At 37.2% G+C, this 23,854-nt stretch overlaps 2 protein-coding genes across 3 annotated transcripts in view; both read left to right on the top strand.

Annotated features, from left to right (window-relative positions):
- The window catches only part of hook (hook microtubule tethering protein), a 243,394-nt gene that overhangs the window by 207,806 nt on the left and 11,734 nt on the right, over positions 1 to 23,854 (top strand). For both annotated transcript variants that reach the window (XM_067110806.1, XM_067110807.1), the window contains exons 6-15: positions 358 to 596; positions 2,695 to 2,869; positions 3,999 to 4,114; positions 4,701 to 4,862; positions 6,107 to 6,271; positions 6,380 to 6,525; positions 6,678 to 6,821; positions 22,257 to 22,438; positions 22,610 to 22,815; positions 22,995 to 23,066. In XM_067110806.1, the coding sequence (XP_066966907.1) occupies positions 358 to 596; positions 2,695 to 2,869; positions 3,999 to 4,114; positions 4,701 to 4,862; positions 6,107 to 6,271; positions 6,380 to 6,525; positions 6,678 to 6,821; positions 22,257 to 22,438; positions 22,610 to 22,815; positions 22,995 to 23,066 (1,607 nt within the window). The remainder of the gene's footprint in view (positions 1 to 357; positions 597 to 2,694; positions 2,870 to 3,998; positions 4,115 to 4,700; positions 4,863 to 6,106; positions 6,272 to 6,379; positions 6,526 to 6,677; positions 6,822 to 22,256; positions 22,439 to 22,609; positions 22,816 to 22,994; positions 23,067 to 23,854) is intronic.
- Positions 6,828 to 12,025, top strand: LOC136842893 (mucin-2-like). The gene has a single exon (XM_067110805.1). It carries the CDS (start codon positions 6,937 to 6,939, stop codon positions 9,607 to 9,609), a length of 2,673 nt encoding a protein of 890 aa, XP_066966906.1. The 5' UTR covers positions 6,828 to 6,936; the 3' UTR covers positions 9,610 to 12,025.

Raw genomic sequence — 23,854 nt, 5'->3', positions numbered from 1 at the left:
GTTCATGTGATTTTATACTTACACCTGGAGATTCTCTCTCTCTCTCTCTCTCTCTCTCTCTCTCTCTCTCTCTCTCTCTCTCTCTCTCTCTCTCTCTCTCTCTCTCTCTTTTGTAGACCAGGTCCTGTAAATCCATATGCTAATAACCCCCAGCTCTCTCTCTCTCTCTCTCTCTCTCTCTCTCTCTCTCTCTCTCTCTCTCTCTCTCTCTCTCTCTCTCTCTCTCTCTCTCTCTCTCTTTCTTTTGTAGACCAGGTTCTCTAAATCCATATGCTGATACCCCCGCTCTCTCTCTCTGTCTCTGAGCGAGTGAGCCTAGGCATTCCAACCCACTACAAGACTCCTTCCACCCCTCAGAATACATCGAAGCCATCATGAACATGGAGGAGACGGTGCAGAAGGTGATCATGGAAGCCATCCAGGAGTTGATGCTGAGGGAGAGCTCCCCGGGCATCCTGGGGCCCGACACCGAGGGGCGTCTCGAGCTAGGCCCCGCCTCCTTTCACCCGCAGCTGAAGACCGTCCTCGAGCAGCTGGAAACGGCCACGCAGTCCAGGGACGAAGCTGTCCAGAGGTGCCACGAGCTCGAACAGCAGGTGAGGAGAAAATCACACACACACACACACACACACACACACATATATATATATATATATATATGTAGAATTAATCAACTCACAATCACGTGTGGAACAGAAATAGATTTCTGACTCGCATCAGACGGTCTGGTCTTTCGTGTGGAAGACCTGGGTTCGATCCCGATGTGAGTCAGAAATTTATTTCTGTTCCACGTGTGATTGTGTGTCGATTATTTCTATCAATATTCACTCAGAAAGGATCATTCGGATGAATGCTGTCAATTGGGTCACTGCTGAGACGGGAAGTTGGGGAAAACACGCTGGTATGCAAGCAGTTACATTACCCAGGTAAAGCCTTAGGTACAGTGGTACTCAGGTTCCAACTTCTTTCATGACGTGTGTGGCTTGGTTGGCAGTGGTCTGGTCTTTTATTTGAAAGACCTGGGTTTGATCCTGATGTGGATCAGAAATTTATATATATATATATATATATATATATATATATATATATATATATATATATATATATATATATATATATATATATATATATAGAGTCAGTTCTCTGAAAGTTCTCAGGGGTGAAGTTGCTACCCCTATGCCGCACTTCTTTGACTTGCATTGAAATCAAAAGCAGGACTGAGGCTGTGTTCTCTGTTGTCACCTGGGGTTATTATGTTTTATGGTTTCTGAAGAACAGGTGAACGGATATATGAAGCTCGATATATATTAATTAGAGGACCTTTTCCAGATCATTAAATTGTAGGGAAAAATTGGTCAAGGTGAAGGTTTCAGTTTTCCTTAGCTGCCTACAAATTTATTTCATAGTGTTAAATTATATTGCTGATTTCATTTGGATTAAGTTTACCATGTTTGACATCTGTCAAAGGTCAAGGTCACAAATTTTTGTCAGTCTTAATTGCCTCTTAGTTTGAGAATTTTAATTTCAGATTTATTCTTGAATTTGAATCTTTGACCTTTGATGGACATAGATTGTCACATATTGGTTTTTATTTGTCTAAAAACCAATGTTTAATTTCGTTGTTTGGAGCAAAAGCCTAAGAAAGGAAAATAAATCAACAGGAGTTTTGGAAAAAGTTCATAGAAACTTTTTATGTTGAAATTTCTGTGAGTTTAATTTTAATTGAATTTTACACTTTTTGCAACAAAGTAAGAAAGGAAGGACTCCACTGAATATAACTAGAGAATTTTTTCAATCACATGAAAATGTAATGAGTTTTTTTTTTTACCATTTTGCTGTGTCAGGTACAGGGTTTTTGTCTGAACTTGGACCAAATGTAAAACATATTCTCTATAATTCCTTATACCTGTATAAGTTGTATTTTATTCGGAAACTATTTTGAATGATAAGAAGTCTAGATAGTATTGGATTTGTAGAATAGTGCTCCTTTTGTAAGTTAAAATAAAAATACTTCTATTTCGTTCATTTGGTACTGCCTGGCCATTGCCTGGGTTGAGTGAAATCTGACACTCCCAGGACACAAGTTTGTCTGTTAACCCTCTGCAGACATTGTTTGCATTTTTCTTATTGAAATTAAACGTTCCCAGAATAGAAACAATACCTGATTCGAATGGAACATTCCCAGAGTAGCAACGACCCCTAATTCGCATGGAACAGTCCAAGAATAGAAATGACCCCTTTTTCAAATGGAACGTTCCCATAATATCAGCAACACCTATTTTTAATGGAATGTTCCCAGAATAGAAACGATACCTCATTTGAATGGAACTTCCCCAGGAAAGAAGTGACTCCTTATTCGAATGGAACATTCCCATAATATAAGCAATACTTATTTTGAATGGAACATTCCCAGAATAGCAACGACCCCTAACTCGAATGGGACAGTCCAAGAATAGAAATGACCCCTTATTCGAACGGAAAGTCCCCATAATATAAGCAATTTACTTTGAATGGAATGTTCCCAGAATAGAAACGATACCTAATTTGAATGGAACGTTCCCAAAATAGGATCGAAACCTAAACAAAGAAAGTAAAGCAGCGTCAGGTTAAAGGTAGACAAATGGCAAACGAATAAGGCGAGGGTAAACTCATCTGTACATTGACGCTCATGTTACAGTTTACTGTGTTCCGCAGATCTCTGTGATAGCAGAGGAGAAGACAGCGCTCTCCACCGAAAACGAAAAGCTTTTGAACCGCCTGGATGCCTTGGAAACTGGTGGTGATCTGGGCGGTACGTCCACGCTACGATACAAGGATCTCAAGAAACAGATCGACAGCCTTCAGGATGAGCTCTATAAGCTCGAAACATGTAAGTTGCTGGCTTGGCTTGATTCAAAGGAAATGCAAGTGTTCAGATTTCATACCAAGTGGGTGGTGATTTTGGCCATAGTTTGCCTGGTTAGAGTCACTGTTTGTTGGTAATGATTATTAATTGTGATTGTGTGATAATGCAGTGCAAAACACATATATAATTGTGTATATATGTATGCCACATCCATACTTATAACTGCCAAATCTGAGGTGAACTCCACTTGCAGGAAACTAGAGCAGCATTAGTAACAATCTCTAGATTCCAAGATATGAAGACCACTCATGTCATTACCTCTTCCATTCCACTCGCCAGCATTTTTAAGCTCTTTCCCCCTTCCTTCACTTCATTGCCTTCAAATTATATATATTTCACCAGCTTATGGTCATCCATTTTCTCCACATGACTAAACCATCTTTGAGCATTACAATCCATCTTGTCACCTGTGTTAACCCTTTTATTGCTTTACAACACCACATTTCTCACCCTTTAAGTTTTTCATATATCGCAAGTGCTTATAGTTATGCTAAGCAAACACTTGTACTGTTTATTTTTCATCTACATTTAGCATCCAAACTTCACATCCATACAGGTAGGATGGTTCACCAATCACTTCATTCATTCATTCCAGCTTTGGTTTCTTGGTAACTCTAACTCAAAATTTTCATCTTACCAATGTTTTCAGGCTTTCACTAGTCTGGTTTTCTCTTCAATAGCTCCACTCACCATTATTTTATCTGCAGATATCTGCCACTCCACACTCAATTCATGCCCTATTTTCTCTACCCCCAACATAACACTTACATTCCCAATGGGTTCTTAATTTGACTCTTAGCATTACTTGGTACTTAGATATTAAATCGCCATGGAGACAGAAAACAGTCTTCTTGTAGACCTAATTTTACACCTAACTTGTCACTCTCCTGTCTACATATCCTGACACATGCCTCATGAACATTATGCAATTTGTATTTGCTCTCAAGAAAATAACTCTTCCTGTGTATTTTCAGCTTATAGAACAATAGAGTGAAAATATCTTACATCCAGCTTCTGTAGTTTTTATTGTGACGTAGTGAATAGATTGGAGTAAGAGGCAAAATCCACTGAAATGGTTTGTCATTCTTGACAGCACGAGATGAGTATCGCACAAAGTTCGAGGTGCTTGAGAGGGAGAATCAGGAGGTACAGGCTCGCAATGAGGAACTGCAGCAGTTGGCTGATGAAGCGCGCTCTCTCAAGGATGAGGTAAGCTCTCTCTCTCTCTCTCTCTCTCTCTCTCTCTCTCTCTCTCTCTCTCTCTCTCTCTCTCTCTCTGCCACCATCCGTTGAAGTAATGATTCCATTTGCAGATTAGTGACTTTCCTATGTGGTAAACCTATTAAGAAGTGCCTTTTCTCATAATTATTTATTTTATATAATGTGAAAGATGTTGCGCTTCTCTCTCTCTCTCTCTCTCTCTCTCAAAAACATTAAGACTGTAAGGTAATTATTCCATTTGTCCTTCATAATTGTTTGTTATAGATAATGTGACCAAGATCTCTCTCTCTCTCTCTCTCTCTCTCTCTCTCTCTCTCTCTCTCTCTCTCTCTCTCTCTCTCTCTCTCTCTCTCTCTCTCAAACATTAAGACTGTGAAGCAATGATTCCATTTGTCATTCATAATTGCTTGTTATAAATAATGAAATAAAGATTCTCTCTCTCTCTCTCTCTCTCTCTCTCTCTCTCTCTCTCTCTCTCTCTCTCTCTCTCTCTCTCTCTCTCTCTCTCAGTACAGTAGACCGTACTATATTTCATTTAATTAGAATTATGTGGATGACATTCATTTTACTCCAGGTGGACGCTCTCCGTGAGATGAGCGAGCGGGCAGTAGTTTACGAGGGCACGATGGAAACTTACAAAAAGAAATTGGAGGAACTGAGTGACCTGAAACGGCAGGTCAGAATCCTTGAGGAGAAGAACTCGGACTACATGCAGCACAACATGGAACTGGAAGAGGTAGGTTGCCCTTTTTCATTATCTTAAAACCACAGGAGAATGTACAGCACAGTACAGGCAGTATGCTTGGTGTGTACGGAAAAGGTTTGATTTGGTTTTTATTCATTATGTGGACCTCCTGTTCTTCAGTGGGAGGGTCAAAAGTTCCTCATGTTCAAAGAGACATTTTTATCAAATTTCCCAGTCAATTCACTTGTTATTTTCTTTCTATCGAAGTGAAATCACAGTTCAGTTTTGTAATGGCTGTTATGTTTACTAGATTTCAACACGCCTAGCAAGTTCCTGATTTTGTAACTTAAATATCTTCAACAATGCATTAGGTTTACAGTTGAACACTAGAGAAGACATTCTTTGTTGCAGGTAAAAGTAGTGAGGAAGAATGCTGTGTTTTAAGTAGCTTCTAACATGAAAACTACTCTTCTTGTAGCGTTGAGTGTACTGAAATAATTTTTTTTTATGTTGGTTGTAAGTTCTTATATATAGTGCCATGTGATGATTAGATATATGATCTCTAAGATGATGAGGGTTGTGGCATAGTTGTTCAGTTTTCTGTTTTAGGATAACAGTGACTTGAAAATTCAGGTACATTACAAGCGTAAAAAAAGCTTCATTAAAATGATAATTGTCTTTACAACCATCTATGATTTATGGGAACCATTAAAATACTCTGCTGTGAGGGAATTACGTATATGCTTTTAGATAGGACAAGAGGCTTATTAAGTCATTTTTAAGTCTCCAGATACATAGAAGTTTATCTGTATCACTTGTCAGAAGAGATTTCAGCCATCCTTGAAGTTCTGTGGTTCATGTGGTCATCTAGTTACGAAACCCTTTGCTGGAAGAGTCAAAATAAGTACTGTACATAGGTGCTACTTTATGATTTAGTGGAATGGTAGCCAAAATGCAGATGAATGCATCACTGTGATTTTACTGCATTGTAATTTTATTCTTTTAAGATCTTGCATGTAATCTTGGATTTTAATTTGGGTGGTTTATACAATTTTAAGCAGCCATTTTACAAGTACAGTGTATTCTTTCAAAAGAAATTTCATCATAGTTGAATGGTATTTTGAATTTTCAAGATTTTCATGAGAAACTTTTTCCATCCAAAGATTTTGCATTGGTAATGCTTCTTTTAAATGTACCAGTTACAGCAAGGAAAAGGATATATTGTAGTCATAGCTTTGTATATTGAGCCATAAAGATGAAGGCTGTTAAAATTTACTTTTTTATACTTTACATAGGAGGTAAAGAAGAGTGGCACTTGGAGACCCCAGTTGGAACTCTACAAAAAGCAAGTTGCAGAGCTCCACCAGAAACTCGCTGAAGAGGCGAAGAAGACAGATCGTCAAATATTTGAAAACAAAAAATTAGCTGAGAAGATGGAGGCCATTATCCAGGAAAAGGATGTGAGTTGAGATTTGTAGACCCTCTCTGTGTGTATTGTGCAAAAATGAAATGCTATGGCCCTTTGTGCCTAATCAAGAACAACTTCACTGCTTTTGTGTTTGTTCCAGAGACTAACATTGGAACGCGACGGTCTCAAAGAAAACATTGAGGAGCTACGGTGCCACGTTTCGACCTTGACATCCGATACCACCTCCAGGCCTCCCTCAGATCTCTCTGACGTTGACTTGCTGGAAATTGTTCCTCATGAGATTAGGTATTTAGTAGTTTTACCTCATCACAAGATTTTTGTTTGGGTAGCCTCTCAAAGAACTTCTCAAAATTTCAGCAGCTCGTTGCATTGCCTTTGTACATGTTTATGTAATAAATTTCTTTCTTTGTTTAATAAGTAAATCACTTGAATTTCAGACAAAAATTGATTCGACTGCAGCATGAGAATACTTTACTGAAGCAGCGTGCAGGAGAAGGGGATAGTAGTGAACAGTTACCCGTCCTTCAAACACTGGTTTCTGACCTTCAGGAACGACAGACCTCGCTTACTCAGGAAAACAGGTGGGATTGCAAAGGAGATTTTAGCCGACACATTCCCAGTCCAGGGGGATGGTCACCGAATCCAAGCACCATTCCTGGTTTTTCCTTTTGTGTTGATCCCAGTAGAAAGAGAAGAATGTTTAAGAAAAATCTTAAGTGGGCTAGTGAGTCAGATTTACTTATTTTTAGACAACCTAAAGGTCTGCTTTCTACTAATTTCTTGTCTTCCACCTTACCATTACAACAACCAAGATCTCTGCCCCCTTTGCCTGTTAGTTCAGCCTCTTTTGCCACTCAGACCTCAAAGGAAAGTCCCATAGTCATACGACACATCCATGAGTTTAAATTGTCTCCGTCCCCTACAAACGAAGACAGTGGATGTTGCCGCACTTCACCCAGCAGCTGTGAGGGCTGTGATGATAATGGTTGTGTCGAAGACCACTCACCAGACTATGTTGGGACCTTGGATTCCGGCGTTTCTGGAGTTTTTTCCAATACTTTAGAATCTGGGCTCTCAGGAGTGTACCGCTGCCTCAGCCCAGTGATTCCTTCCATAGTAGAAGAGTGCACCACTCATCATATGAGCGATATTATTCCAGCTTTAGGTGGTCAGAGAAGTAACTCGCCCCCGGTAATGCATCATTCACACCCAGCACACACTTCTTGTCTCCACTGCTGTTTCCAGAACAGTTCTCAGGATATGAACAAAGAGATGGGAAGCTGTGGAGGACCAAATGTCCGTGTGTCCTCTCCATGTCCACCCAGACCTCACACAGTGTGTTCATACAGTCCTCCCTATAAATACAATCATACAACTTCTTTATCAACAACACCCATTCCAAGCATTCATGTATCCCCATCTCTTTCTCCACTTCCCAACTCCCCAAATGTTTCTCTAGCATTCTGCCTCCCATCAACTGTTGTGGAAGTGTCAACCATACAAGCCAGCCCTGGAGTGCTGAGCTGCAATAAAACCTCGGAGAACCTAATGACTATGTGTTCATTGCCACCTGCGTCTGCAACCTCCCTCACTTCTCTCACATATGTGACGAGTCCAACTTCTGCTTCTCTGTCTCAGGCTCGAAAGACTTGCCCAGCATATTCTCGACCGTTGATTCCACCAGATTCTCCTACCCCACATAACTCTCCACGCCTTCCTAATAGTATAAATGCCACTCGTAGCAGAGCTACCAAGTCTCCGCCCTTTCCTAATGCCCTGGTAACAGAAACAGTTCCAGACTCAGTAGACTTGCCTGTTACAAAGACAGTCCTCGTTGGTAATTCAGTTAGCAGTAATAAAGATTTTACAAAGCTGGAAAAGGCTCTACCAAACCAACAAAAGGGCAGTCTTGCAGATGGTACCACAATGAATTCCCATACTACTGATAAAATCCCTGAGCAGCATAATAAAGTTGAAAAGGAGGGCAGCTTGTCAAATTCTGCCAATACATCTGCTCCAACCTCAGGTAGAACTAAGTTAGAGCCACATAAACCTCTGCATCTCAACATGAAGTTACCTGCTTTGCTTAGGAAGACTTATGTTCAGGAAAACGAGAGAAAGGATGATCCTGCTAAAGTAGTACCATCATCTTTGTTTTTGCAGCCTCCCCAGTCAACACCAGCAAAGTTCAGGAATGAGGAAAAAGTTCAACCTGTAGCAAAGAATTCAAAGAACACAGATGAGAAAGGAGAGACTGGTGCAATGGGAACTGCTAATGCATATAATGTGAATGGCAGTAGTAAACCCCTGGTTAATGGTTATAAGAGTGATGTACCATATTCTCAGTATCCTCGCAAGTACAGCCCATTATGGAGAGCAAACACTCCTTTGCTTTCATCAGCTTCAAATACCAGTAATCTCTCTAATAATAATTCTCCTCTAACTAATGGCTTATATCCCTCTAGTAGTTTATCACTTTCCAATTATACGTATTCCATTAGCAATGCCTCCTCTCCTGCCTCCTCTTCTCCCCTTGTTATTAAGAATGATTACACACTGAAAAGCAGCAAGAAGAACTCTCCAATTATTCCAAAGCACGGGAGAGAAAACTCTTTGCAGTCGAAGGGAAACAATCATGTCAAATTCCGAGATCCAGTTGTGAGTGAAGCATTTCAGAGAAATCACGACCCTGTTCCGAGCCATTATTCCCCTGCCTCACCGAGAGAGCGAATGTTATCCCCCACACCTAAAGTTCCGTTGAATAAGAGTGAATCACCTGCCAATGTAAAAAAGAACCAGAATGGAGTCACTCTCCTGAGTGACACACTATTCACCCACTTTGTTGTTTCCAATTCACTACCTGGTAGATTAGAAAGAGATGTTGCTTCTGCTACGGATACTGATACAGATTTGGAAACTCTCGAACGCAGGCTAACGTTGGGTATGTACGCCGCTCCCCTTGTGAGCTCTGAATCATGTACGTCATTTAGTCCTGATGATGGCGATGAAGATCCATCAGCAACAGAATATTGCACAGACACTGAGGAGTATAATCCTCATCAGTATAAAGCATTCTCTGAAGAAAACAGTCCTGCCAGTTGCGGTACCCAGGCGTTGCTGTTGAGTAAAGCGCGCAACAAGAGACGCAATCCAAAATTCCTGAATGTCAAAGGGCTTGATGCTGCGGCGCTTGTCAACACGTATAGCTTTTTTCGCAAACAAAGCAAAGCAAAGAAACAAAGGAAGAATTCATTCAAGGAGCTAACACCAACTTCAGTTAGTGGTGGCATTGTTAAACCAAAAAATAAAACTGCAAAACACATGGTAGCAGAAACCTTTAATGCTATGTTTACACTGTGCACCCCGTGATCTGTACAAGGTGTGTATAGAAGTGATAGTACCACTTTACTTGTACATTCTGTTATGGAGCATAGATTTCCTTTAAAAGGAAACTATGCTTCCCTCTAGCAAGTAATAATAATTTTTTAAAAATTAAATATGAATATCACGTAGGCTGAACAAACACGGAAGTTATCTCCACAAATTGTTTTTTGGTTTTGTGGCATTTATATGTGGCTGCTTTTTTTTTTTTTTTAAGAAACCTTCCTAAATGCTTCTCCATTTTCTTTTTCTCTAGTCAGACTATTTATTCTTCTCAATAGCAGCTCTTACAGTTGTTGAAATAGCCATTTCCTTTATCTGATAACGTATGCATTATTTAGTGAATCATGAAACTTTAAACGCATTTAGTAAGCCTAGCTTACTAGCGCCCACAAAGCTAGTCATAAATGGTGTGTTTTAACCCCTGAGCCATTTGGTGCTCATGTGCATTTAATTAGTAAGTATGTAAAGCTTCAGGACTGTGCCAAACATAGGTTAACTGTTCTGCTTGTTTTGCACCTGAGGTATCATGAGTCCTTAAGGGAGTATCATTCAAATATGCCCTTCAAGGGAACTTACATCTGCAAGAATTGCACCTCATTGTGTTCATTTTGTGATACGACATCATATCTTTTATTTGCATTGCAATGTGTGAGAGATGGAAGAACTCTTTCAGTTGCCACTTAACTTAATCAAGTAATTTTTACTTGTGTTCTAAGTTGGACTTAATGTACTGTGTCATAAAACTTACAAGCGGAAAGCCAAGTGAAGTGAGTTCAGTGGGGTTTATTTTTAAGTAAATAGAAGGATTTCTTATTGAAATCTATTCTCCATGAGTCATTGGTGCAATTATTATATTCCCCAAGACTTTTGCTATGCAAAATAGTTCCATAATTACTGAACAAGACTTCCTAAAATGACTGTTCACTGGAGTCAGTTTGTTTATTGATGAAATCATCTTTTTGCAATGAAAATCGAGGGAGAAAATATCGGACACCGTAACCTGCCATTTTTACGAATAAATGTCCGGTGCAAGTAAGTTCTCTTGAAATTTGTATGATGTCACTTATGCAGTACTCTGGCCTCAAGTTAGGTGTGTATAGCTTTGCAGGATGTAATCGTTAGTGATAAGAGTAGTGTTTGTGCAATTATACATAGACCTCCCAGCTTTGAATGAGCTTGTCACATAGTGCTTTCAGTACAGTTGCAATGTACATCATTGATTGTTCAGTGTATTAAGTTTTTGCTTTTCAGTTTCTCATTAACAAATGATTGATAATGTATTATCAATGATATATATATATGACTGTTATTCTAAGGTACAGTGATGTGTCTTAATCGTATCTTGGTTGTATAATCAGTTCACTCATTTTTCTTCATGAAATTGCTTTGATTCAGTGAGCATTTGAGTATGTTGCTCAGCTCCAGATGTTCAAGTCACTAACTTATATTTAAAAATATTTAACAATTTGCCATCTTTGTTTGTGCATGCTGTGATTATTGATTTCTAGGCAAATGACCCTTTTTGATAATGATGGATGCACAAACTATTAAATTGAAAAATTTCCATACTTTTAAATTAACTACTAATAGTCAATTCAAGACACATTGTCCATATAAATATTGTACAGGTACAGTAGTTCATACAATAGGTTTTAGTTATTTGCACTTCTTCAATTCACCTTCATTGATCTCATTTTCATTTTTATTAAACTTTATTTAATTACATTCCTACATTTCAAGTTCAAACGTTTTTTTCAATTAAGCACAAACCGAGGTAAAAGTTATGAGCTACAGTATACAATACTTTGGGTACCAATTAACACAGACTGATAGAGAGAGCCGGAATTTAATTTACGCTGCAGAATTCTTTCCTTCAAATTGTTACGTGGAAGTAACTAAAACCTGTTTGTTACAAATGAAAATTTTTATTTTGCTGTTGCTGATTTTTTTTTTTTTCTTTTGCCTTTATTTTTGTACTTTGAAGTAATAGTTTATTTGGTCAAATTTGGCTTTCTCCTTTGAAGTTCATTGTCAGCTGTAGCACATTGGCTGTTCTTTCATTCCACGATTTTTCCTCTAAGAAATAAATGGCTTGGAAATAATCATTTAGTACTGTATTTATTGAATTATTGGCAGTCAGTGATAATTTTGATACCGTAACAGTGAAGCCTTTAATAGTTAAGAGTCATGTTTGCTCAAGAAATATTCTTTGCTATGAGGACCTTGAGTGGTATCTGATGAGAATTGGATGAGAATGTTAGAATTCAGTGTACAGTAGTTTCAGAAAAGTGTAGCTTTAGTATACTGTAGCTTTTGTTAGGTTTCATAAATTTTCGTCATATGTTCAACATGTATTTGTGATATTCTTGATAGGGGATTAGTAATGCACTGGCAAAAAAAACACAGTGAAGGATCATAAAATGCTAGAAATTCATTTATCATGAATGGTCACAAAGTGCTACCGTGACGATGTGGGCTTCAAAGAAGAGAGGATAATCGTGATTTTTTTTTTTTTTTTTTTTTTTCGTTGGTACCATGCTTTTAATTAAGAGACAATTGTGTGCTTTTGATATTTTTATCTTTTGTGTTTGCATGACTTTCAGTTACCGCATGTGAACTGCAAACTACCCCTTACTTTATCTACCAGCACTTTTATTAATTTTGTTAATTTATATTCCTGTACCTATTTTCAATCATGTTTTAATCTTTATTCATATAATCTTGTCCCGCTGAAATGTTTAAAAAATTTAACAACTTGACATCGCATCGTAACTAAATTAAGGGCTCTTGAGGAATAATTTTTAGCAGTTTGAGACTTGTCATTATAATGAGGTAGATAAAACAGTGACGTTCCTGTCAGTGAAAAGGATCTGATTAGTTTCTTTAATTAAAAGTGTGGTTTTATTCGTAACAGCTCGTTGTATGCTACGCAGTGCCGAACTTTTGTACCGCACATGGTACTTTGCCTCATGTCTTTCAAACCTTATTGTCCAAATTTTGTCTGTAATCAGCTTTTGTTTTTGAAAAGATCTTGACCTGAAAACCACCTTTAAAGTGTTCAGCAAGATTTTCCTTTTAACTTCGCTGTTGTGCACTTTGCTTTGTCGTGTTCACATTTCATGGCTCATGTGCCAGGGTGAAGGAAATTGTTGTATTTTGATATGGTTCCACACATGATTTCTTGTTCTGCACCTGGAATATACAGTTGAAGCACAGTACTGAGATTGGTCGTAGAATGTAAACGAAGGGAAATTCCTCTTGTGGTACACACAGTAATGCGGGAAGCAGCACAACAAGCCCTAGCAATCCTTTCCCCTCCCTGTTTTTCTTCTCCTGTGGCAGCAGCCTCTGCTTTCCTTTGAAGAAAGCAGAGTCTTCGCTCCTCTAAATTATTGCGGTAGATGTGAGGGGTCAGTATGTGGTATACCCAACTGCTGAGTATGCATCAATTTTACATTTTTTATTTTACATATACATATATATATAAATATATATTATTTTAAGTCTCACTCATAACAAATGTATAAATTCCCTAAATACAATTAGATATGTGAATAATTCTAAGTTGTTTTATTTCCTGAACACCCTATATATACCCTGTTATATATATACATTATATATCTTGGGGTTGCTTGGGCTTGTTGCTTGGTGGTAGTGGGTACCTTTGTTTATGTCTGTTTGTGTTTTGTTCTGCTCATGTTACCGTTCTTGCTTTGTGATGCTACTAACCATTTATCATGCGCTCTCAGTGTGCTGTCGGAAACATGATTCAGTACACAGTATTATGTCTAATTCTTATACTGTACTAATTGTTATTGTTATTAGAATATTTTAGATGGAAAGCCTGCACTGTGCTGCATTTCATATATTTGTCATTTCCTGTTATTCTTATTGTATTTATGCATTTGACTGTTCATCATATTTGGTGCTTTTATTTTTTTTAATAATGTTTGGAAATGTATGAATTTCTTGTTCAGTAACTTGGAACTGTTTTCCTTTTTTATATTTTCTTTTGTCCTTGACAGAAATTTCGAATATCATATCATCCTGGTCTCAACAATGCTGTATTTTGTAATATTTATACTAAGTTCTGAAAGAAGATGGGATAGTTGCTTATCTTAGATGCTTCTTAATGGTGATGGGCAGCATAGTGACTGTTACATGCTACAAAGAGACTGTATGTTGAGGGGAGTTACGTTCTTTGTCCATGGTATGAAAAGTAATTTTGAGAACTGTGATCTGCAGATGGTTTATGATGCTCTTTTTTGTTCTAACTCTCTCTATAAGTCGCTTTAGACTTAAAATGACAGCTGTTGCTTGTCAGAGATCACAGTACAGAGGTTTTGGTCATTTAAAATATGATGTTGAAGGTGTTTTGTTACAGTATTTTGACTTAAAAGGGAAATGCCTGGTTTCCTATTCTTCTTAAATGAAAGTAAGGTCATGTTTGTCTTGAGGTACAGGTATAGTGTTGGTACAGTACTTTGAATTATTTAAATTTATAGATGCAGCAATATATATTATGATACAACCAACAGTGTGATCCCCACGTCAAGTATCATATACAGTACAGTGCTTTCATATTTCATACTGTAATGTGGAGTATAGACCACACTGTAAGTGGAAGTGCAACAGATGTTCTGGCAGTATTCCTCAGTTTTGCATTCACATCGTTGAGTAAGCAAGAATAAGAAATTCATGCATTTAGCATGACAACTAGACTTTGAAACAACAGTTACAAGTAATGTGTACAGTATCATCAAACCCTTGTAACTAGTTTTGAAATTTGTCTGCCACAAGTTTGAATTGAATCCACAGCCATTATTGTCCACCATGTTAATGATGCTGATGTGTATAATACGTTCAGTTTTCCACCCGAGAATTAAGATGCCATTTGTAGAACTGAACAAGTCGTAAAGGCAGAGTTTTTTCGTTTGTGTCTGAATCTGTGTTGTTGTCCATTTATTTCGTTAAATCCTCCTGTGTATGTTAATATTTTTTTGACAAGACCTTAGGTGGATATTCAAGAAAGTAGATGAGGAAAACTGTAGTGATAGGTGAGGGGTGAATTTGATACCTTCTTTTCTGAGACATTTACCCAACTCTCCTAGAAGTACCTTACTTTTTTTTTTTTTTTTTTTTTAAGCACTCACTTTCTGCTGAGGGCTAAAGTGCTTCTGTTTGCCCTAAGGACTAGGAGAAGTGATTTGTAGTGCTAGCTAATTTTAGTCTGCTTTAGCTAAGCCACAAACAGTGAAGTTTTCCATCGCAGGAAGAGGCTGTAGCATTTCACATTGTCTTTCTTGACACTAGATTCGTGCTTTCTGGAAATAGGAAATTATGTTGGTCCTAAAATATAGTGTAAATTCTCTAACAGCATTGTCTCGTGGTCTCGAGTAGCACCTTTGTTATATAGATGGCACTGAAGGTTCTTTCAGCTTCCCCGTAGCCCCAGTTACATTACTTTCTGCCATTTACTTTTCGTTATTATTGTTCAGTAGGGAACCCTCCTTCAAGTATGTTTCATTGCAAATGATTGCTGGTTCAGTAGTATAAACTTTATATTTATAATTTTTCATATTATTTCTCTCTTAAAGAGGCATACAGTAGTCCGTTAGCATCAGCCACATATTCAAAATTCCTCCTCGTTGTACTTTTCTTTACTGACGAAGTGGCAAAGAATGAACAAAACACAATGATCGGTAAATGCTACACCATTTTTGTCATCACTACCATGATTGAGCGAGTACTAGATTATTGAGTTGGTTCTGGGAGTCCCTGTGTACATGCAGTGGGCCAAGAGGTGGAGGGTAATATCACTCACATACATTCACTACACGAGGTTATTGACCTTGGTTTGGTTAGCTGCATGTTGCTCTGAGCCTGCTTTGCAACATTATTATAACAAGATATAATTTAAAAATCCTTACAAACTGATGAACTCGTACTAATTAATAAAAAGATGTTTTGAGCGTTTTAGATTTTCCATTTCAGGAGTTTTAGGCTTTAACAAGTTTAAAGGTCTTTTTCTATATTAGAAAAACAGTAGAATGACAGTTGAAGATATTGTTGTCTCTTGGGAACAGACTGTATAAAAATGTGCTACTAAGATGAATAGGTCCGAGTGTTGGGGATTAGGTGAAAAGATGACAGACACTGGGGATGGTCATCTTCGAACTCTTTGCGTAACCATGAAAATATATCATCAGGTACATAATGATTTTTCACATTCAGAGACTAGGGCACGCTATGGGCCCAGTGGACTAAGAGGATTAAAGATATGGGACTGTGAAGGGTAGGAATAGGCTCACCTGCAGTATCATTGTGTAAGGATGAGTTGGAGGAAAAAAAGGGTACTACAAAAGAGAATGACTTAAGAAGAAGATCACCTTAACAAGGTGTATACTACTACAAAAAAGAATGACTGTAGAAGATAAACTTTTAAAGGGGGAAAGAAGTCGGAATGTTATATTGTTTTAACAGGTTGTTAGCAGTATGACGTTTGACTTTGCAACAGAACCATGCAACTTTTAAAGTAGTAAATTTCTTGAGTAAAGTTTCAAGGAAACTGTTGCCCTCATCTTGGAGTCATTTCTTAAAACAAAGACTTCAGAGAACGCAATTAGATTTACTTGCAAGCCAAGAAACTATTGTTTATTAACAGCTCATTATTTCCAGAGTGCAAGTAAACTTTGATAATTATTTTTTTGTGTGGTAACTTGAAAACCAGTATATAAGATGTTTCATTACTAATGCTGTTTAACATTGGAGACGTTTTAAAATGTAGTAATCTCTCCATGTCAGTGAGGTTTCTAGAGCAAAGACCTTCACTACTGAATATATGTTGGAATGGAAAGGGTAGTTTTCAGATCTTAAAAAGGACTTACCCAGTTTAAGCTTTCTCTTAAAGTAAAACTGACTTTAGTGTTTTTTTCCTTTGTAAAGAATATTTTAAAGTATGGTCATCAAACTGTTTCAGATCCCTAAAATATCAATACCACGACTGCTGTACTCCTAAACACATGAGTTGTTAAGCCATCATATGATAAAAAAGGACTTGTTTTTGCTGTATTCTACACTTGTATTCCATGTGTTAGAATTTTATTCAAGCTTTGTATGTTTTTTTTAGGTTTCAGAACTGTATAACATGTCATTAATCTTCAACTCTGAAATCCATTACGATAGTTTCTTGTAATTTGTTAAGGAAAATACCGTGTAGTCTATTAAAAAAATTTTCAGTCTGGTAAGGTGCTCTTCTGCGGACCACCATACCTGTGAATTTTGGTTGCCTTCATTAATGTGATCCCCAGCTGTGTAATGCAATAACTGTAAATCTGGAAAGCAGACTTAACCCATTCAAGGACCTAAAGCTTAGTCCTTTTTCTGAAGTTACATCACTTTGACAAACCAGTCTTATATCATCTTTTACTGAGGATGTGATAACCAGCACAGGTTCTTTTAAATTTCACTGAGAATTTTCATCATCAAAGCTTGTAGATTATGATAATCACAATCATTATTCATAATTGCAGTAATTGGGTAACCAAATTATGCAAGATTAGAATTTTGTTGAAGACATACCAAGAAAAGTTCAGAAGCAGTACTGCAGTGGTACCGGATTAGTCTTCATTCCTTTTCTTTTTGTACTGTAGGTTGAGCACTACACAATTCAGTTCCTCCTAAATGTGCGTGAAGAGTTAAACATCAAGCCTCTCTTTCAGGCTTCGAGACATCAGAATGAAGTGTCAACACTTTGGTTATTTATGTACCACTCATTCATTTCTATTATTTTCCATTCCAAATTTTTGACATTAACAAGTAGACTGCTCCCCCAAGAAGTAGACTGCTCCCCTGGTTCTCATGATGAATCATATGAGGAGTGTGGTAGGAATTCCATGATTCTGTATACAACACAATTGAGTATAAGCAAACTTGCAAATATGGATGCATTATGTATTTCTATGTAAAAACAAACAATATTTATGGCTGAATATCTGTAAGAGGTTCAGAGGGGAAAGAGTAGAGTAGCATTTCAGGGAAGAAAGGAGAAGTCCTCTGTCATGGGCAGTGCGGAAAGAGATAGTATTGCTACATTAGCCTTTTAAACAGAAACAATTTGAATAGAAATGTCCACTTGTTTGTTATGTCATTCTTTCTCTCTTCTCATCTCACATTCAAGTAGAAGGTTGGAGCAGCACAGGATGCTTGATTGGAGATAATGTTTTAAGTGATGATTTCATTATCAGTTTTCCTTCTTACCCTGTGCATGCTTCAAGCACACTACATTGTTATTTAAAGCACTGTCTCTAGTGTGTGTGGTGAATAGCACACACAAGTATAATCAGAAAAGTGGACTTGTGGTTCTTGTGGGAAAGGTATGGTAGTGAACTCTGTACTGTGTACTTAATGTAATAGTAGATGGTGTCACAAGAGGTGCTGAGGATTACAAAGTATACATGGTGTAAAAGATTTTTGACGCCCGAAATGCATTACAAAAGCAGATGGAGAAGAGAGGGCATTGAGAACCTTGTATTGATAGCTGGATAGGTCTTCAGAAGAGGTAAAGCATTTCTGTTACCCTGGACTACGCATAAGGTCTTGAAAGAGTAGTGAAAAGGAGAGCAGCTGCAGCATGAATGAAATGGAGAGATAACTGAACTACTGGAAAATGAAAATGTTCCCGTAGTAGAGAGGTTAAAGACTTTACGACGAGTCCGTAAGGCATGTGCTACTCTGGGCACTTAAAAGGAAAATGGAGTTTTGAAAAGATGTGACCATTCTTGGCCAGAATGTGTGGGGAAGATTGTATTATGATTGAGGAATCAGTGGAGAGATGTGGCATTAAAACGCTTGAAAAAGACTGATCTCAAAGATTAAGGTTGTTTTGGGTTTTATAAGGGATGAGGAAAAGTTGGTCAAAAAAGCAGTAGATGTGGAAGGCCTAGGAAATAATGGAAAAATGGGGGCAAATGAAGACGTAGACCTGATAAGAGCACACGTAAAAAGATGGGGGAAAATACATCGAACCCTAAACAGTACTGTACAGGGACAAATCTAGTGAAAAACTTATGACCATGTTGAAGAGCACACAAATTCATTAAAAGATTTTAGATTAAGGAGATCTTAATTAATGAAAAAAATAATTAGGAAGGGGTACTATATAGTAATGCATGAATGAGACATGCAAAGAAATATAGCTACATAGCAGTGTGTATGAATGTGGGAGATTATTATGTCTACTTTTGTCTGTTGTGTTCTTTTGTACCTTTGTACCAGTGAAAGGAAGGAAGAGGGAGAAAAAATGTGAAAGTACAACATTGGTGAATAATGTTGACTTTTTTAAACGGTGACAGTTTTTCAAACAAAACTAGAATTTGTGATTAAGGAAATAAAAAGCACAAAGACCAATGTTTGGATGTGTTGTGGAAGGAGGCCAGAACAAACTACTATGGATTTCTTGGTTTTTACTTCTTACATGTATCAGTAAGAATTTAAAATCTTGAGATACTACTTGGCTTGGGAAATGGTAATGGCAAGAAATTCAAATCTAATTTGGAGAAAGATTATTTTGTGAAAGGCTAAAAATATTTAAATATGTATGTTTATTAAGCTAAATGAATTTTGTAAGATTTTAATTAGGACTTACTTTTTTAAATTTAGAATATATTCAGAAAAGATGACAATGTGTCTCAAATGTACGTATCTAGAAAATGTACTTGAAATTACTGAGACAAGCAGTTAGATGGACATTGCAAAAGCAGAGAGTACAAAAAATACTCATTAGGCTGGTTCATGAATCAAAATGATATCACCCCAGAGTAATAAGACCTTTAGTGAAGAGTGGCACGTGTATCAGAAGAATTTAAAGTAAACGTTGTTGGCCATGAAGAGTCAGCACTGAGATGTTTGTTGTTTATTATTTTAGTGAACTAAATAACAAAGAGTGGCAGAAAGGGAACATCAGCTGTAACTCTTACTAATGATATAGTGTCAACAGCAGCATCAGAGGAATGTCTAGGAGATGGGAGAGGAATAGAGAAGAGAGGCTTGAAAACCAATAAAATCAAAACAAGCTTATGATGATTGGCAAGGAACCAAAGGAAATGGTACGTTCAGGACAGTGGCCATGTGAAATGGAGGAGAGTTTGGACAAGTAGGATTTTAGAAACCTTGAGAGAAGTGATTATCAGGGGCTGAAAAGCAAACTGGAGTTTTCAGAGACTGAAATGGTGTGGCATGAGATGAGGAAATGATGAGAAATTACCCAGAAAAATAGGATGAAGACTGGAAGGAAGGTCCAGGAAATTGTTAAGGAAGCGCATAGCTGAAGAGCTAGACAAGATGCAAATTCTATCAGATGTGTAATTGGGAAGTCAGTACCTGTCCTATATATTGAATGTAACAGATGGTTTCACAGGAGATGCAAAGGATTTTAAAACATAAAAGTAAGGGCAAATGGAGAAGAAACAGGAGGAGGAGGAGGAGAACCATTTTGTGGTGGCAGGACAGGTATTAAAAGAGGTGAAACATTTCTGGTACCTTTGGGCTTTCAATAATTAGTCTGTGTAGCACGTATTGAGACAACAGTAATAAAAAAAAAGAAGAGTAGCAACATCCTGAATGAGGTGGAAAGAGATTGGGAGACTACAGGTAAATAAAGGCACCCCATTAGTGAACAAATCGACAAGTCATGATGCATGTATAAAGTCTGTACTGCTTAAAGCAACCTAGACAGGAGGAGTTACAAGGAAAATGGATTTTAGAAGGCTAAGATTCATGGCTGGAGTGCACTAGGAAAATTTTATTGCAAAAGAGTAAATTGCAGAGAGAAATGGTTAACAGGGGCTGAAGAGTTGACGTGATTTTTCAGAGATTGACAAAGATTGAGATGGTTTGGCATGAGATGAGAAGTGATGAGAAAATACCCAGAAAAGTAGATTGGAAAGAAGGCCCATAAAATTGTTAAGGAAGTATATAATTGAAGAGCGAGACAAGATGGGAAAGTGCACAGGACAGGAGAGAGTGGAGAAAACGTGGTTCGTTTTAGCCCCATAAAAGGAGAATTTCAAGTGACAGAGGAACTATTGTATTAAAATATTCTATGAGTGGTTTTTCCCACAGATTTGATTCTGGAGTAATCTTGGTGCTGTTAACGAGAAACATTTGAAGAAATGACAAACTGTGGTTACAAAAATTACTTGAGCCACATGCGTAAACCGGAAAATCGTCGAAAAATCGTCAAAAATCATAAACCCTTTAATGCTAGTACAATATAGTAGCTTCAAATTTTAGTTTTGGACAGAAGTGTTTTGCTATTTGATAATCCACTGTAAACCGGGGACTGCCTTATAGCTTTTAATCAGAAGTGTTTTGCTATTTGATAATCCACTGTACTTATAGTAATCGGCACAAAATTTTTTGAACTTGGTAGCAGATGGGAAAATTTGGTTTCTGTATTGAAGAAATTTAGAGTAATTACAGCGCCCATATTTCCATGGATGGCTCCAATTTTGAACCTTATTCCCAGCTTTGTTGAAATTTAACATAATGGGGAAAAGGTTAATGATTTCTAGTCTCCAAATGTTGTATTTTTAGTTCTGTGATTAGCGTGACATTCATACTCAGTTTTGTAAACTGCAGTGGAACTAATTTACAGATGAAACTAACAGTAGTAGGAGGAAGTATTACTGTACTTTACATTTGGGAGTTAGTACTGTATTATTTTGAAGGTTAATTGGCTAGTCTTTTTTTGCAACAGTATTATGGCATGATAGAGATTTACGTATTACTTATAAGAAGTAGAAGAGGCTATTATGAAAATTGTACTGCCTTATATTTTTATTATGTAAGGGAAGCGTTAACTACCAAAGTAGTCTGGTTCTATATTGGTTACTGTCCAAGAAGAAAAACGAGATATACAGGCAGAAAATTGGGTCAACTTTTTCCTTAGTGAATGACAGTTCTTTATGAATTCTTGTTAAATAGGCAAAGAAAGAAATAATCTAAGGCAATACGAGGAAAAGATATTTACCGAATTTTCTTTTTGTGGAATTGTGTGGCCCTGTTAGCGATGGGAGTTTGGAGATACTCAATAAAGATTATTGTACATTGTTACTGATACACTACTGGTGGGTCATGTGTTTACAGTAATCTTAATTCTTATAGGTGGCAGTAGCGCTGCCATAATTTGTATATAGAATTGTATTAAGGTCTCCTTTGTAGTTTTTTTTTTATTTTTTGCTTTGTATTAATTTCTGAATTCAAATTTTTTCATTGGTTGCATTTTTTATATTTACGTTTGTGAAAATCTTCAGCAATACTTTTAAAGCTGTAAAAGATTTTGTTTGTAGGTATGATTAAGAAACCACCAAAGTTTATAAGTTAATGCTTTTCCATGCAAATGCAGTAGACATAATTGAATTTTGTGTTATACATATCCGAACTGTTGGTAGGTACACATTTTGTATACAGTACAATTATTGACATATCCTGAAGATTGCAAACTATTTTATTAAAGCATGCCATAGTAAAAGCACTCATTATAGTCACAGGAAGGTGACAATTTGTCATTGGATATTATTTAAATAATTCAATCCTTTAAATAGTATCTCACATCTATTTTCTGTTAACAGACAACTGAATCATCGAATCATGGAACTGGAAAGTGAAGTAGAGGAAGCAAAGGCTGCTGTGGCTGTGGCTGGGCCAATGGCAATGGCTGCTGCTTCAAAGGCCTTTGAAGGTTCCCCAACCAGATCTACAAGTGCAGAGGCTAGGAGAATAGCCGAACTTGAGAAAAAATTACAGGAACAAAGTATTTTGGATTCCTTGAAAACTATTTTCTAAATGTGATGACCAAAATGTGTGCCAAGAATGGTATATGAGAGATTTTACAATGCTAGCATTTATTCATCTTTATAGTATAGGTAGCGTAAGTTTATATGACACAGGAGTCACTGAGGAACACTTTTTTTTTTTTTTACAGGTGAAAAGGTCATGGCTTTGGAAGAGAGCCTGTCAAAGAAAGAGAGCGAAATGGGGGCCATGGAAGAGCGATACAAGAAGTATTTAGGGAAGGCCAAGTCTGTTATTAAGACCCTTGATCCCAAGCACAACCCAACTCTGGTCCCAGACGTGTCCAACTTGCGGTCAACTATCCACGAGAAGGAGCGGATAATCGAGAACATGGAGGTAGTCGATTTGTTGCTGTTTGTGACGATGGTCTTGAGACAGAATCATGTTTTGGGTAAATTAACTTTGTTTGCTTGTGACTACATTAATGCCAAGCAGGGAGATTGTCACTGCATTGCAATCATTTTTATGCTGGAAAATAAAAAAGGAAGGTCTTATATAATAATTTTCTTTTACAGAGGGAGTCAGAAAAGACCAAGATGATTCGTGACATGGAGGAAAAACTCATCACAACTGCCTTCTATAATTTTGTAAGTGTTTTCCAGGTTTTAGCTTGTGCCATTTCATTTCAATTAGTAGCGTTTATAAGTAACACTTAGAACTGCCCGTTTTGATAGTTTAAACACAAGAAAAAACCTGCAAAAAAATGCTTATACCTGAAGTATTTTAATAGTTTTATAAAAACCTGTAAAAAGTGCATTTACTCATAGTTTTATAACAAAAATTATCATGAAAATATGAAAAGTAATCAGTGAATATTTCTCAGTGAAAAATACCGCGAATGGGCAAGTTTTCCCCGAATAATGGGTAGATATGTTCCACAGGGAAACCCGCGAATGCATGAGTCCGCAAATCTTGAGAACGTGAATACGGGGGGTTTACTGTACAGTATAATTGTAGTTTTGTGCATTTATATACACTGTATATACACCACCCTACTTACAAACATTCAACTTACAAACATTCAGAGATACAAACAAACAGGATAGCAAATTAAAATTGTGTTCATAGTGCCCCCTTTGCCAACTGTAAGTTCAGATTTTGTTTTGTGTGCCTATTCTGTACGTACAAAACTGTACGTACAATGCATTGTGTTTTAGGATGAAAAAACATACAGTACTGTATTGATTTGATATCATACTGTACGTAAATAGGTATGAAGAGTACAGTAACTAACTAACAGACAGCTGTCCGAAATGTAACTCGTTTGTAAGTAGGATGGGGTCTGTACTGTATTGGTATATGCATGAAGTGCTCTTATCTTTAAGTCATAAGCAGTTGCTCTTTGTAATTAGTTCTACTGATGACTTGAAGAACA

The sequence above is a fragment of the Macrobrachium rosenbergii genome, chromosome 10 (assembly GCF_040412425.1).
Source record: "Macrobrachium rosenbergii isolate ZJJX-2024 chromosome 10, ASM4041242v1, whole genome shotgun sequence".
Classification (NCBI taxonomy): domain Eukaryota; kingdom Metazoa; phylum Arthropoda; class Malacostraca; order Decapoda; family Palaemonidae; genus Macrobrachium; species Macrobrachium rosenbergii.
The sequence above is the reverse complement of the archived record's forward strand: the minus strand, read 5'-3'. Positions and strand labels throughout refer to the sequence as shown.